The 13867-nt window shown below is 41.7% G+C and overlaps 1 protein-coding gene across 2 annotated transcripts in view; it reads left to right on the top strand.

The window, feature by feature from the left end:
• Positions 1 to 13867, top strand: part of LAMA1 (laminin subunit alpha 1) — a 145919-nt gene that overhangs the window by 35062 nt on the left and 96990 nt on the right. For both annotated transcript variants that reach the window (XM_077135944.1, XM_077135943.1), the window contains exon 4: positions 13466 to 13708. In XM_077135944.1, the coding sequence (XP_076992059.1) occupies positions 13466 to 13708 (243 nt within the window). The remainder of the gene's footprint in view (positions 1 to 13465; positions 13709 to 13867) is intronic.

The following is a 13867-nucleotide window of genomic DNA, read 5'->3' as shown; positions in this document are numbered from 1 at the left end:
CTGTTAAAGACATAAGCTGAAGAAGTCAGAGTAATTCAGGCCCACAGAACTACGTAGAGTTTTGTTTCTTGAGATTTCTTTCTGAGCTGTGTCCCTTGAGTACGAGTCAATGAAGAATTGCCGAACAGTCAATTTTAACCATTTTATTATTTAGCAATTTAGTTAACCGATCCTCTAGCCTCCCTGCCATTTTCTTTCTTTTTTTAAATGGCCGAATATTGGGGCTATTACAGAGCATCTTATTAAAGCAGGACTTCTTAGGTTGGCCTTGGGAAAGAGTCTGGAAATTGAAGAGGACAGGTTTGTAGGAATCTGTCACAATATATTTGCATATCCCCAGCTGCTTTGATTCCAAAAGAGAAGTTTTTGTATATTTAGGGAATTAAAGGGTATTCTGTTCTGAACTCATTATGTCTTCCTGTTACACTGAGGCTGAAAAAAATTGTAATTTCTGAAAAAAAAATATTTCTTTGAAAAATATGGGGCAGCTTGGATTCCATTCTAGTGATTGCTTTTGGTGTAGTGGAGTGGAATATCTGTCTGTTGGGTGCTGGGGTCCAGGGATTCACTGATCATTAAGACGAATCTCACCCCCCTAAAGCCTTCAGCACAGAAGATGTTCCCAGCAAACGGCATATTCCCTATATGTGTCGGTTATTGTTACTGTCACTATAATTTTTAGTTTAAGACAGACCTGGCCCTCAGTGAGCGTCTGGTCTAGTGGAGGGTGCAGGGAAGTAAACAGACCTCTTCCATTCAGTGGTGCAGGGTTCAGGGCTGCATGGAGAACACAGAGGAAGAGCAGTTTAGGGGGGCGGGAACACAGCCCAAGGAAGGACCAGGTAAAGGAAGCCAGGAGGCAATGAAGAGGGAGAGAAGGCAGCAAGAAAGGTCTGCCAAGGAGAAAACCTGACATCTCGGTGGTTCCAAGTCCTTTAATGGATTTTCTGTCCCTTTTTCCCCCCCTTTTATCAAAATATACAGTAATTTACACCCATTGGGACACAGAGAACTTCAGTGCATAGATGCATGAGTTTTGACAAACACCACACATGTAAGCCACACCCTTAGGGAGACAAAGAGCTGCCATCACCCCAGAATCTTCCCTTGTGCTCTTTGTAGTCAGTTCTTCCTCTCTCCATCGTTCAGGATTGTTTTCACTTTAGCTTCGTCTTGCCTGTGACAGAACTTGACATAAATGGAATCATATAGTGCATATTCTTTCATGTTTGGCTTCTCGCTCTTAGCATCACGTCTGTGTGATTCTTCAGTTGTAGCCTGGATTAATGATTTGTCCGTTTTATTGCTGAGTAAGATTTCACTTTATGAGTATACCAAAGTTTGTTTATCCGTTCTCTCGCTGATGGACATTTGGGTTCTTTCCATTTTCCATTTTGGCTCTTTGAAGCAAGCTGTGGTGAACATTCTCATGCTTTCATTTCTCTAGGAGTGGAATTGCTTGGTCAAGAGAACTGTACATTTGACCTTAGGGGACACTGATAAAGTACAGTCAAGAAAGTGCCTCCAGGCAGAAAGAAAACCAACACAATCCCTGCTCCTCTCACAGGACTCCTGTCCTGAGCTGCCTGTTGTCCAGTGTTTGAAAACCATTCTTTTATATATTTTTTCCAGTTTGCTGGATATTTATTGCAAGAGGGCCGGTCTGATACCAGTGTCTTCTCCATAGCCGGAGGCTAAATTCCTGAAATAATTTTTAATGGCGTAATAATATTTCATCATCTGGGTTCACGCTAATTTATTGTACCTGCTCCCCACTCTTGGGCATGTAAGATGTTTCCAATTTTTGGCTAAATCATGATGCAAAAAACATTTGGAGTACTTTTGTGGCTGCGACGTTGACCATTTTCTTAGATTCCAAGAAGTGGATTAAAGGGCTTAAGCTTTTTCAGACATGATCTTTATTGCCTTTTTTTTATTCAGGAACATTGCTCAATTTATATGCTCTTTAACATCGAATGGAAATGTGTATCTCATCTCTGTCCCCTGGACAGAACAGAGATTAGATTCTTTTTGTTGTTGCGCTCTGCTAATTGTCTAGCAAAGAATCTAATTCTTTATTTCTTTCTTTATGTACTTAGAATGTGCTGTTGCACTGAGGCATCGCACTGGGCAGATTTTGGGGAGCAGTGGGCTGAAGTCTGCTTATACAATGTTTGGTCTTAGATCAGGATTATTAGTGCCTATTGAGGTGGCCAATTTGCTTTCTAACATAGTGGTGATATTTTTAGATATTTGAGATTAGTATAAGAGGTTGGGCCGAATTTGCAAAAATGCATTATAATGAAAGAGATAAAAATGGAATTAACTCTAATCATCATTTTGACAGGTCCCAGTTGTCAAGGGCATATAAATATTGAACTTGGAGAAAGTCATCGCAAATCTGATCGTGATACCTTAACATCTGTATCATGCATTTTGTAAAGTGTTTTTTTTTAACCATTGTTTCATCTTATATTTACAATATGAAAAATCTGGAGACTGTCTGGATTTGTTTTCCCATCTTTGGATGAAGAAGCTGAGACCCAGAACTGTGCATCCCATTGTAAATAATACAGTGGGTGTAGAAAAAAAATATCCTCTGCACTTATCACTGAATGCTTGATCATGGACAACAGTTTTATGATTCTCTAGATTGAAAAGGAATTAAAAACATAATCAGTCGCATTTTGCTACCTTTTTTGGAGGAAGGTGTGGTTCTGTAAATCTCCTTCTGTAAACACGAATGTCAGAGAGGTGGCAAAGCTGCAGAAACCATGATAAACGTAGAAGCCCTTTAAACACTGTGCTTAGGTCAATACATTTTCACAGACCTGTGATCTCTTTGCAATTTGTGCACAGATACTTGGAGAGCACTCGCTCCCCGTGGTCTGCCCTTTATCTTTTTAAGGTAAGGAAATGAAGCCTGGGAAAGCTGTGTGATCAAATTAAAATGTGCAAATAATTAGCTGGGGTGGCACAACTGCACAAACCCAGATATCCTGAGAAATTTGGTGGGGACTTAAAACTACTTACGAGAATCTGTTCAGCCAAGTGAAGTGGTTTAAACTGTCTTAGACTTACTGATGATTGCTAGAGTATGTATGTAATAACAGTCAAAGGTGGGCTATTCTGAATTAATTGTCGGGATAATAATTTTTAAAGGAAATAATGTAATTTTAAAATGATATATTTAAAGTAATTTTTTAAAGTAGATGATAAAGTGATTGATCTAATGCAGTTCCAGTACTCTCCTCAGAGTATTTAGAAGGTGACATGAGAATTGTCAGTCACGAATTTAAACATCTTTTTCCCTCCTATTTTATGGCATGTAGTCAGAGGACATTTACTTCTGTTCTACATATGACAGCAGCACAAATCAGTAGAAAAGCTGGTTAGGAGGGACCCTTCCAGATGGCCACCACTGTAGGATTATTTACAACTTTCATGCTAGACTTATATACTGGACTAGGCAAGAAATTGGGATGAAGTCAACTTGTTGTTTAGTAAACGGCACCAAGAAGAAAGGAATTCTGTCTGGAACTCTGAGTCTTCCACTAAATCAGTTCCAAGGCCTTTTTTTACTTATCACAACAGGTTTATACTTCGTGATGTTTTATGAGGTCTTGCTAAAGCTTAGAAAGAACATGACAGAAATCAGACCACAGGAGAGGAGAGATTTCCTATGTCCCCTCTGGACTCTGTCTCTTTGATCTCCTGTGACATCATTGGCTTCTCCAGAGTTGGCCCCTGCCTATGAACATTGCATTGCTACTCATTTCAGTATTTTTTACAAAAAGTTGAGTCTTCATCCCATTCACTTCTCCCTATTTTCACAGCTTCTTTTTAAAAAAAGAGTAAAAGTTCCTATTTGGCAATATGTTTTTTAATGCTCTGAACGTGATGAATTGTCAGTTCAATATCTGACAAATGATAGCTGTGCAATGAAGTTAGATGCATCAAAAGGAAAAGGAAAAGCCTCAAACAGGATATAGGATAACGTTCATGAAAAGTGAAATCTTGCAAAAAAAATACTTCTAATTGCTACAGTGCTAAAACTGCAAACGATTCAGTTAGAATTAGTGACTGAAGGAAAGAAAACCTAATTATTGTTTCTAAGTGTTGTAAATGTATAACCAATATGTTAATGTTTAATCTGAGTCAGGTACAGATTTGCACAACCTTTTTAAGGCTAAAGTGTCTCCAGTAGGACTTGAAAGGCTTTGGTGATCGGGGGTCCCTTGTATTCTCATAGGATGTGGTGATGTGTTTTCTCATGATAGAGGGTAGGGAGAAGGGATGCGGAACTCTAAACTCTTAACATTGCAGGGTCAACTGGGGCAAAAACGAATCCAGGTGAGGAACAGGAGATAAAGTGAGAAAAAAACAAGTTCCCCTGTTTCCAGCTAGAAATTCCTGGGCGGGGGCAGGCTTTGGGGCCACGTTAGAGAAAACTCTTCTATCTTCCTGCAGGGAGTGAGAGATTTGGCTGAAGGTGGAGATCCCTGCTTGGCTGCTTTGGTTGTTTCTTTCCTCTCAATCACACTTTGACCTTTTAGAAAAATCTAAAGACTTGCTTGCTTTTGTTTCTTTTTCCCTGCTGTAGTCTGTTAGTTTTACTTTGTCAAAGCTGCCTCATGATTTCCAGGCACCAACATCCGTTCCATGACTTCTGCATCCCTGAAGGACACATGACTCCCTGGCTTAAGGTCCTCCAAGGGTGTGAAATGTTTAGCATGGTCCTTGGAGACCTGTGGAGATGGGGGGCCTGAAACACCTTTCTCAGCCTCCCTCGAGCTTTCTGCACCCAAGCCAGCCAGCGCTCCTTGCAGCTTCTGTGCTACTCCACGCTCTGGCATCAAGGTTTGCACATTCTGTTCCTCTGTCCCAAACACTGTGCCCTCTACTCTCTTCACCTAGATCCCTGCTTTCCTTCTGAGATACTTTCCCTGATTCCCCTCCTCCCTCGAGACGAAGCCGCAATCCCTCCACCTTCTTGGCTTCTCCTGGTGGCGTGCTCAGCCTTTGTCTTTCCCAGTAGGGGACAAGCCCACACAGAGGTGGTCTCTACTCCAGTGGGTAGCACCTACCACAGCCCCTGTGACAAAGCAGATGCTCAACAAATGTTTCCAGAATGAACTTTAAGTGGAAAAATGATCAGGGACATTGCTTGTTCCAGCCTCAGGTCTCCTGTGGTGGTCCTTCTCTTGAGACCACCATCTCTGCTTCTCTCTACCCATCCCTCCTTGACCCCATAGTGCAGGAGCAGGCATTTCTCTCACCGGGAAAAGAAGCAGATTCTGCTCCCCAGGGGCCCCGGGGGGGGGATCTGTGCTTTTCTTTGACCGAGCTTGTTCCCAGGACACAGGTGTTTGTTCTTGACCCGCGGGCTCCGTCCTGGGAGTAGGTAGGAGGTGATGGCCCCTGTGAACCAGGGCATGAGTGCACGCTAGGGGTGAGGCCACCCAGCGTTGACACAGGAATGATTGCCCTCCAGGGCTGAAGCGTTAGCCAGAGTTCACATCACAGCCCCCGATGGGCCTTCGGCTGGAATCTGGCTGACTTTTTAAATCTCCCTGAGAAATTCTTGAGCCTGCTTCCAAAGTCAGGAAGGGCTGGAAGAGACATACCTTCTACCTCCCACCAGGAACAAATGGCTCTGCCTTTATCAGAAAAGCCCATGCAATTTCAGAGGCGAAGACAGTCACATGTGAAAACCTGACCATGCTGGGCCGCGGGGCAGGGGCAGGCTCTGGGGGTGGGCAAGGTACTTTCTGCATTTCTCAGGTTGTACAGTGATACAGCAGCGAGTGACTGAGTCTCCCAGCCAGGCTGTCCTGGGAACTCTACCAGAGGGAGGACAAAGCGAAGACGCTCACCAGGGGCATTTGGTGACATGCCTGCTTGTGCTGGAAGGTCGTTCCACCTAACCTTCCAGGGACTTGGGAAGACCACTCCAGAATCCTCAGTGGGATTTAGCCGTGGGGCCCACCATACGGAGAAATCATTTAGCCTGTGACTAGAAACCAATCCTTGACTTTCCAGTTTTGACTTTTTTAGGTCAAGTGGTTCAGCGCTCTCCCTTTGAAAAACTACTATGAGTCATCTTCAAATGTAAATAGTGAACCCTGGACGCCTGGTGAAACTGACTTTTTTGCAACGGCTTTGCTGTTTGGTGGAAAACAGAACCACCTCTGACAGGTGCTTTAAACATGCCTTTCCTACCTTCAGATTACTGATAACAGATGACCACTTACTTCTTAAATGGGCTCGTACCTCTGTGCCATGATCTTACTTACTTTGGCTTTTCCTAAATGTCTACTTTAAGGAGCTGAGCATCATTCAGAACTGTTTGCTATAAATTTATCACTACTGATAACTAACCTTTCCCCCCAATAAAAAGCAAAAAGAACAGAAAGAAAGAAGAGTTACTGAGCTTCGACATATCCATTTTGCCCTTCTTTTTTGCTCTTCTGTTTTGCACCAATTTTTTTAAATCAAGTTTTATTTCAAAATTCTTTCTCATTCATGAGGCTGTTTATTTTTGTCTATTAATTTCGTATATCAGTCCTAGTTTTAAGACATAAGAGTAAAGCATCCAACTAAATTATAATAGAAATGACATTTTAAGGTAATTGTCCATAGCATAGTTAATTAAAATGTGTCTGGCATACATCTGGGCTGCCCAAGTAAATGTCTAAGCCTCCTCACTTATCTTGCGGCTCCTAGTTTTTAATGCTACTTCACATGCTTATCAATTGAGTATTAACTATACTGAATGATTGATATTTTATAAAACTGAAATAATTCATGCCTGGATTAGTAAGTAGCCTTCTATTAAATAATTCCTTCTTTATTCTGGAGTAATAAATATTCATTCAAATGATCATTTTAAATTTTATTTACTAAGAAATATTACTCCAAGTGATCATTTTACATTTTATTTTCCAAGGTTAATTCAAATGATCATTTTAAATTTTATTTTCTAATAATTTTACAAGAAATAGAGCTTCCGAAGCACATATTCTCTATTTTTTGAGCATTGTTAAGCAATACTATAAAAATACGTATATGTATAATTATTATTATATATATATATATTTTTTTTTATTATTATTATTTTTTTTTGCATGGGCAGGCACCGGGAATCAAACTTGGGACTCCAGCATGGCAGGCGAGAACTCTGCCATTGAGCCACCGTTGCCAGTCCTGATTCCTCTGCAGATAGGGCCATTTGCTGCTCGCCTCCTTTTTTGAGGGGACACGGTTTCTGTGCACACCAATGATCCCTAGCAAAGGCTGAAAGGGGATTTACAAGTGGCCGCATCAGCTGCAGTGCTGACAGGCTGCAGGGGCTAGACCAAGTGAGAACCCCTGTGTCATCCACTCGTGTTCAGCCAACCTTAGGGCGAGAACAGAGGCAGCTTAGTCAACTATGCACCAAAATGGCCAGAGAGATATCATGGACTGCATTTGGAGAAATGTCAAAATTCTGTGTATTAACGGAGAATCTGTAACTCACTCTAAATTGTATAGGAGACCTGCTTGTCAGTGGGCAATTGGTGAATTAGGACTTCAGTGAAGACAAACCGTGTTTAAACTCTTCAGAACCTCCTTTTCCTCTTTCACCTGCTTACAGCCTGTCCTTGTGTCTGCTGGACCCAAGTTTGGAGACCCTCAGGGACTATTACGAGACGTTAAAGGAGTGGTTAGCTTTGGAGCTGCATGTCCTGATGATGGTGGAATTAAACCAGTGCTCACGTGAAGGGTTGTCCTCAAGTTTCTCCACTGGAGTTGGGCTCTCATTTGGCCTGTTTCTTAAGGATGGCTAGGCTGTCAGCATAAAAGCTGAAACTTTCGTGAAAGTTCTAGAACAAACAGGGTCCTGAAATAATGGGCGCTGGTTGAAGTAAGAAGTGGGGAAAGTGGGTTAGTTCTCACCACTTTCCTACCCTGGCATTTCGCTCCCCCTTTTCCTTCCAGTCTGCACAGGTGATGGAGTCCAGAACTAAGAATTCCGACAGCCTGCGCTCACAGCCTGTGGTGTACAGCTCTGTACCTGTGGGATACTGAGAAGATGGTTTACGCTTTCTGTTTCTCAGTTTCATCAGCTGTAAAATGGGGCACATAGTACTTCCTTCCTAAGAATAGCATGGTTGTAAGGATCTGAAGAGTTAATAATTTTGTTAGAGCCCTTAGCACTCTCTCTGGCCATGGGGTGCTACTTAGGCATTAGAAGTCACTCATGTGTGCCTCTCTCATGCTCTCCATCCCTCTCCACTGCTAACTCTGGGCTGTCATGACAGAAAGCGTCAGAGTGAACTGAATGCTGCCACTGCACTTGGTTAGGTGTGAGCCAGGTGTCAAAGTGAAGTAGGAGTCCTTCTGATACTACAGAGTTCAGCACCTGGAGTTGTGTGCTCAAGCAGGCGGTATGCATCGTGACTAAGGACTCGGGATGAGACCAACTGGTTTCTTTAGGGGATGCCACAGCTCAGTAGCTTGTCACTCAGCCTCTCTCTATATCACTTTCCAAACATGTAAAATGGGGACAATCACAATTTGAAACTCATGGAAGTGTTTGGAGGACCAATGGAGATGATAAAGGTGTTAACAATGTCCTTTTGAGCCTTTTTCCCTCTATTCTTAGATTCCATCCAGTGTCATATAATCGGCATTATCTCTTTAATTTCTCTTTTTTTTCTTTAATTGTGGGAACATATTTACGACATAAACCATCCCATCCCAGCCCCACCCAAGTATAACATCTAGTGAAATTACTTACATTCACAGTGGTGCAGCACCCTCACTACCCTCTATTCCTGGAACTTTTCCTTCACCCCAAACAGAAACCCTACACTCATTTTGCATTGACTCCACTGCCCTTGCCCCCCACCCCTAGTAACTTGTACTCTATATACTGTCTCTGTGAGTTTGCATATTCTCTGATATTTTCTTTGTTGTTACCATGGGGCTTAAATTTCACATCCTAAGTGTATAACAGCCTTGTTTGCTTTTATACCAACTTAACAAGCTCAATATCAAATGTAATCTGGGTTCCCATACTCTTCCACCACCCATCTTTATGTAGTTATCACAAATTACATAGTAAAACCTTATGAGTCCAAAACCACTTATCATTGCATTTTGTGCATTTTGGATCCTGTAGGAAATAAAAAGTGGAATTACAAATCAGAGATTCAGTAGTATTGGCATTAAAAATTTTTTTTTGGAAATGAGCTGTATAATTTATTCATGCTTTCTTAAAGAGTTCATAGCATAACAGAATATTTTAAAATATAAAATATATTGATTTATATTTTAACATAAAGTCCCTCAGCTTTTGTTTATCTGGAAATGTCTTAATCCTTCCCTCCTTTTGGAAAGACAGTTTTACAGATATGGAATGCCTGGTTGGCAATTTCTTGCTTCTAACACTTTAAATATGTCATCCCACTGTCTTCTTGCCGCTATGGTTTCCAATGAGAAATCAGCAATCTTATTAGGCTCCCGTGCATGTGACACTTTTCTCTTGTGGCTTTCAGAATTCTCTCTATCTTTGGCATTTGAGAGACTGATAATAACATGATGCTGTTATCATCATGTGGGGCTATTTGGGTTTATCCTGTTGAGAGTTTGTTGAAGATCTTGGTCGTGTATATTCATGTCTTTCATCAAATCTGGGAAGTTTTCAGCCATTATTTCTTTGAATATCCTCTCTGCTCCTTTCTCTCTTCTCCCTCTGAGAGTTCCCCAATGTGTATAGTGGTATGTTTGATGGTGTCCCACAGGCCCCTAAGGCTCTGTTCATTTTCTTCATTCTTTCTTCTTTCTCTTCCTCAGACTGGATGATTTCAATGACCTTATCTTCAAGTTCTCTGATTCTTTCTTCTGCCAGCTTCAGTCTGCTGTTGAACCCCTCCTCAAAGGAATTTTTAATTTCAGTTACTGTGGTCTTCAGTCCTGTTTGGTTCCTTTTCATAATTTCCATCTCTCTATTGATACTCTCTTTCTGTTAATCTGTTGTTTTCCTTTAGTTCTTTGTCCATGTTTCTCCTTAGCTCTTTGAACATATTTAGAAACATTTCTTTTTTCAGTGTTTGCTTGGAATATCCCAGGTCTGGTCTGCCTCTTTGATGGCTTCTAATACTTTAATTTCTCCTCTGCCTGGGCTGTTGCTTCCTGTTTCTTTGCATGTTTTGTAATCTTTGTTTGAAAGCTGCACATTTTGATATTTTAATGTGTTCTTACTGGTGTTTAGATTCTGAGGTGTCTGTTCCATGAGATTTTATCCAGCTAATGCTGACAGAGCTCTCCTTGAATGCCAGGAGGTAGCAAGAAAAAAGAGGGAAAGAAAATAAAAAACCTCTATCAGTCATTGAAGATTGACCTGTCTGAGTACTCTCCTTCAGAGCTTATCCATATGATGAGTTTAGAGAACAGCTCCAGGCCAAAGCATAGGGGCCTCCCTAATTCTTTTTGTGTACGTGACTTGCCTTGGGCATGGGAGTTTAGCTCTATGAATTCCCACATTTGCAGGGATACCAGTGTCCGCTGTTTCCTAGAAAAGAGTTTCTTCACAGTCCTACAGCCACCAATTTCTTGCCCCAGGCAGCCAACTGACTGCTTTCCCACAGCATTCTGTAGGAGAGCTTGGTGAACTGCCTTCTCCATGCAGGGCATGTTCTGGGATGGTGAGTCCCTCGGGCTATCACCAGACAGATTGGGCCAGACATATATGCTCCCAGTACGTGTTTGAAGGTTATGCTGCTCCCTCTAGAACTGGGACCAGGGATCTACATGGGTCTGTGTGGAACAGTGAGGGGTGAGGAGGGACCAGCCAGAGCATCACAAGATCATAACACTTTCAAATGCCCTTTTTCTTGATTCAACACTTGCTCTCTTACTGCAGTCCTTTAACTTTTCTGGAGCTTTGAGAAAGCTGTTTCTGCCATTTCTTGCTGGTTGCTCAAAGTTTCTCCTGGAGTCACAGCCTTGAAGCACTACCTACCTCCATCTAGACTCAGTGGTACTTCAGTAACATGAAAATATAATTAATCACAGAAATGCATATATAAATATGGAACTTGTGAATTATAAAATAATAAACTCTAGTAAGTAAATTCTCAAACAAAATTCCCAAGTAATTATGTCCAGGGGAGAATCTGCTGGTGATTTGCATGCTAGGACTAACTAACCTTTGCATTATTTTAATTTTTCAAAGTGATTTTAATTGATAAATGAAGTTCTAGTTTCTTAAGCAGTGGGCATTCAGCCCCAGTTCGAAGCAGAAATAACAGATGCATAGCTTCCTAACCGTCTTCATCATTGAAACCTTGCAAACATTATTTTCCTTCTAATGTGCTTTAGAAACAGTGATGGCCTTCTAGAGGAAAGTGGTACGTGTACTTCGTAACCAGAATATCAGGCTCACTTTTATCACTCACATTAAATTTAGTACAGGAAAATTTCTAATAGCTGAAAAGAATTATTATAATGAAATATAACTATCCTTCCTAGCGAGTAATTCAGGAGAGGAATATGAAATAATTTGGTTTGTGGTGGATTAATTTTAAGGAGGTCTTGTGTTCCTGGACTTGATGTGTGTATGTGGGTGGGGAGGAACTAAAAACAAACAGTGCCAGAGGCAGTAAAACTCAGAGTAAGTGACTGGCTTCCTTCCCAACACATACACAGATATACTCACAAGAGCACACATAGCTACATATATATACACATACGCATATACAATATACATGTATTACACATATATTTTAAAGTAAAAAGTACTGGATTTGAGTTTAAAAATCACCTACATCTATCCAAGTTAGAGGAAATCTAGAGTAAATAGCAGTTGACTTGGAAAAAAGCATTTTTTGTTGTTTTCAACAAATCTGAGTTAGTATTCTAAATCCACTATCAGACAGTGAATGCTTGCCAAGTCTGAATTACTAAACCAAGGGACATAAAATTTTCACTTTGTCCCAATTCAGAAAGCATTTGGAGTTGTGTATTCAGTTCCTATGAACTGCTTTTTAAAATATGGTTCTGTCCAGAGCATTCTCTCCAGGTTTTGAGGTCTTGTTAAATGATGACTATCCCCAGGAAATCAAGATGTTGAGGCTGAAGAAGAGAAAACTTTGTGGAGGATAGATATATGATAACTATACTCTAAAATTCAGGAGGGGCAAGGGTAGTTCAGCGTTGGAATTCTCACCTGCCATGCGGGAGACCCGGGTTCAATTTCCGGCCCATGTGCTTCCTCCAAAAAATATTCAACAGATGGTGCTGCAATAACAGAATAGTCACATGAAAAGAGAATGAAGTAAGACCCCCACCATACAGCATTTAAAAAAAAAATGCAAAGGACAGTTACATGAAAGTGGAATCCAACATCTTTTCTGTAGCTCCAGATTCTCGAATTTATGGCAGACCATGGATAAATGTAAGAAAAGAAACTTTGATTGGATTTGTCATAAAATGAAGTGGGCCACGAGGGGCTGGGCTGTTAGGGAGATGACCCTTTCTGTCATGAACTGAACAAAGTTATGTTCAAGTCCCACCCTCGGTCCTGTGGATGTGACCCCACTTGTTAATAGGATCTTTGATGATGTTATTGGTGAAGTGGAGGCCAAATGGAATCAGGTGGCCCTTCATTCAATGAGGCTGGAATCCTTATAAGCAGAAGAAATTTGGACACAGTCAGGAAATTAAAATGGTGGGGGGTGGGGGAAATAGACAGCCGTGTGACAGAGCCAAGATTGAATTATGGATCCCTAGCAAGCCAGCACCAGAAAGCTACAGACTTTAGAGAAAGCACCATCCTGCCAACACTTTGATTTTGAACTTCCTAGCCTCCAAAACTCAGATGTATTGAGACAATAGATTCCCGCTGTTTAAGTTGACCGGCCATCGTGCTTTGCTACAGCAGACTGGCAAACTCTTTTACCTTCTTCGAGCTGGATGTTCAACCAATATCCACTTGGGTCTCCTCCAAGTTCAAGGTTGTCACTGGCTAATTTCCTCGTATTGCTAATTGTTGCCCATGACAGTTTCTTCTTTGCCATACTTGCCTTCTCCCTAATCTCTGACTCTTTTCTCCTATTTCTGTCTTACCTCCAAATCTCTGTGAGAAAATACATTCAGTATAACAATGAATGCACTTTAACGTTACTGCTATTGAGAATCCAGACAGAAGGGCATTGAAAACAAGAGAACAAGCTCCTATGTTGCTGTTATTACTTTTGAGGGTCATAATAATAATAATGTGGATTTAAGTGAGTCCTCCTTGAGTCTGACCCTGAAAACAGATGCCACCAGGAGACCCAGTTCTGACTAATGGTCACAGACAGTCATGGTCAGAGGGATTAGCGAGGTTGGTGACCCTCGTGTCGGAACCCTCGCGGGCACTGGGTGGTGGAACCGCTGCTGCTGGTTCTCCACTGAGGTGCCAGCGTCCTTGTTTCAGGTTTTCCAGGTCGCGTATGTCATTGTCAAAGCTGCGAACGCCCCTCGGCCTGGAAACTGGATTCTGGAGCGTTCTCTGGATGGTGCCACGTTCACCCCCTGGCAGTACTATGCAGTCAGTGACACGGAGTGTTTGACGCGCTACAACATAACTCCGAGATGGGGCCCTCCCACGTACAGGGCGGACGACGAAGTGATCTGCACGTCGTATTATTCCAGGCTGGTCCCACTTGAGCATGGAGAGGTACTGGGCCTGCTGCAAACATGTCTGGGTTTTTTCCCATCAGAGCCTCCTTCCCCCCAAAAGTCAAGCCAGTCATTGTAAGTAAGATCCACATCAAACACTCCAAGGGGTTTTGATATCTCTCAATACCCGTTACACCGGCCCTTAATTATTTAAAGC

Source organism: Tamandua tetradactyla, chromosome 18 (genome assembly GCF_023851605.1).
Source record: "Tamandua tetradactyla isolate mTamTet1 chromosome 18, mTamTet1.pri, whole genome shotgun sequence".
Lineage (NCBI taxonomy): Eukaryota > Metazoa > Chordata > Mammalia > Pilosa > Myrmecophagidae > Tamandua > Tamandua tetradactyla.
The sequence above is the reverse complement of the archived record's forward strand: the minus strand, read 5'-3'. Positions and strand labels throughout refer to the sequence as shown.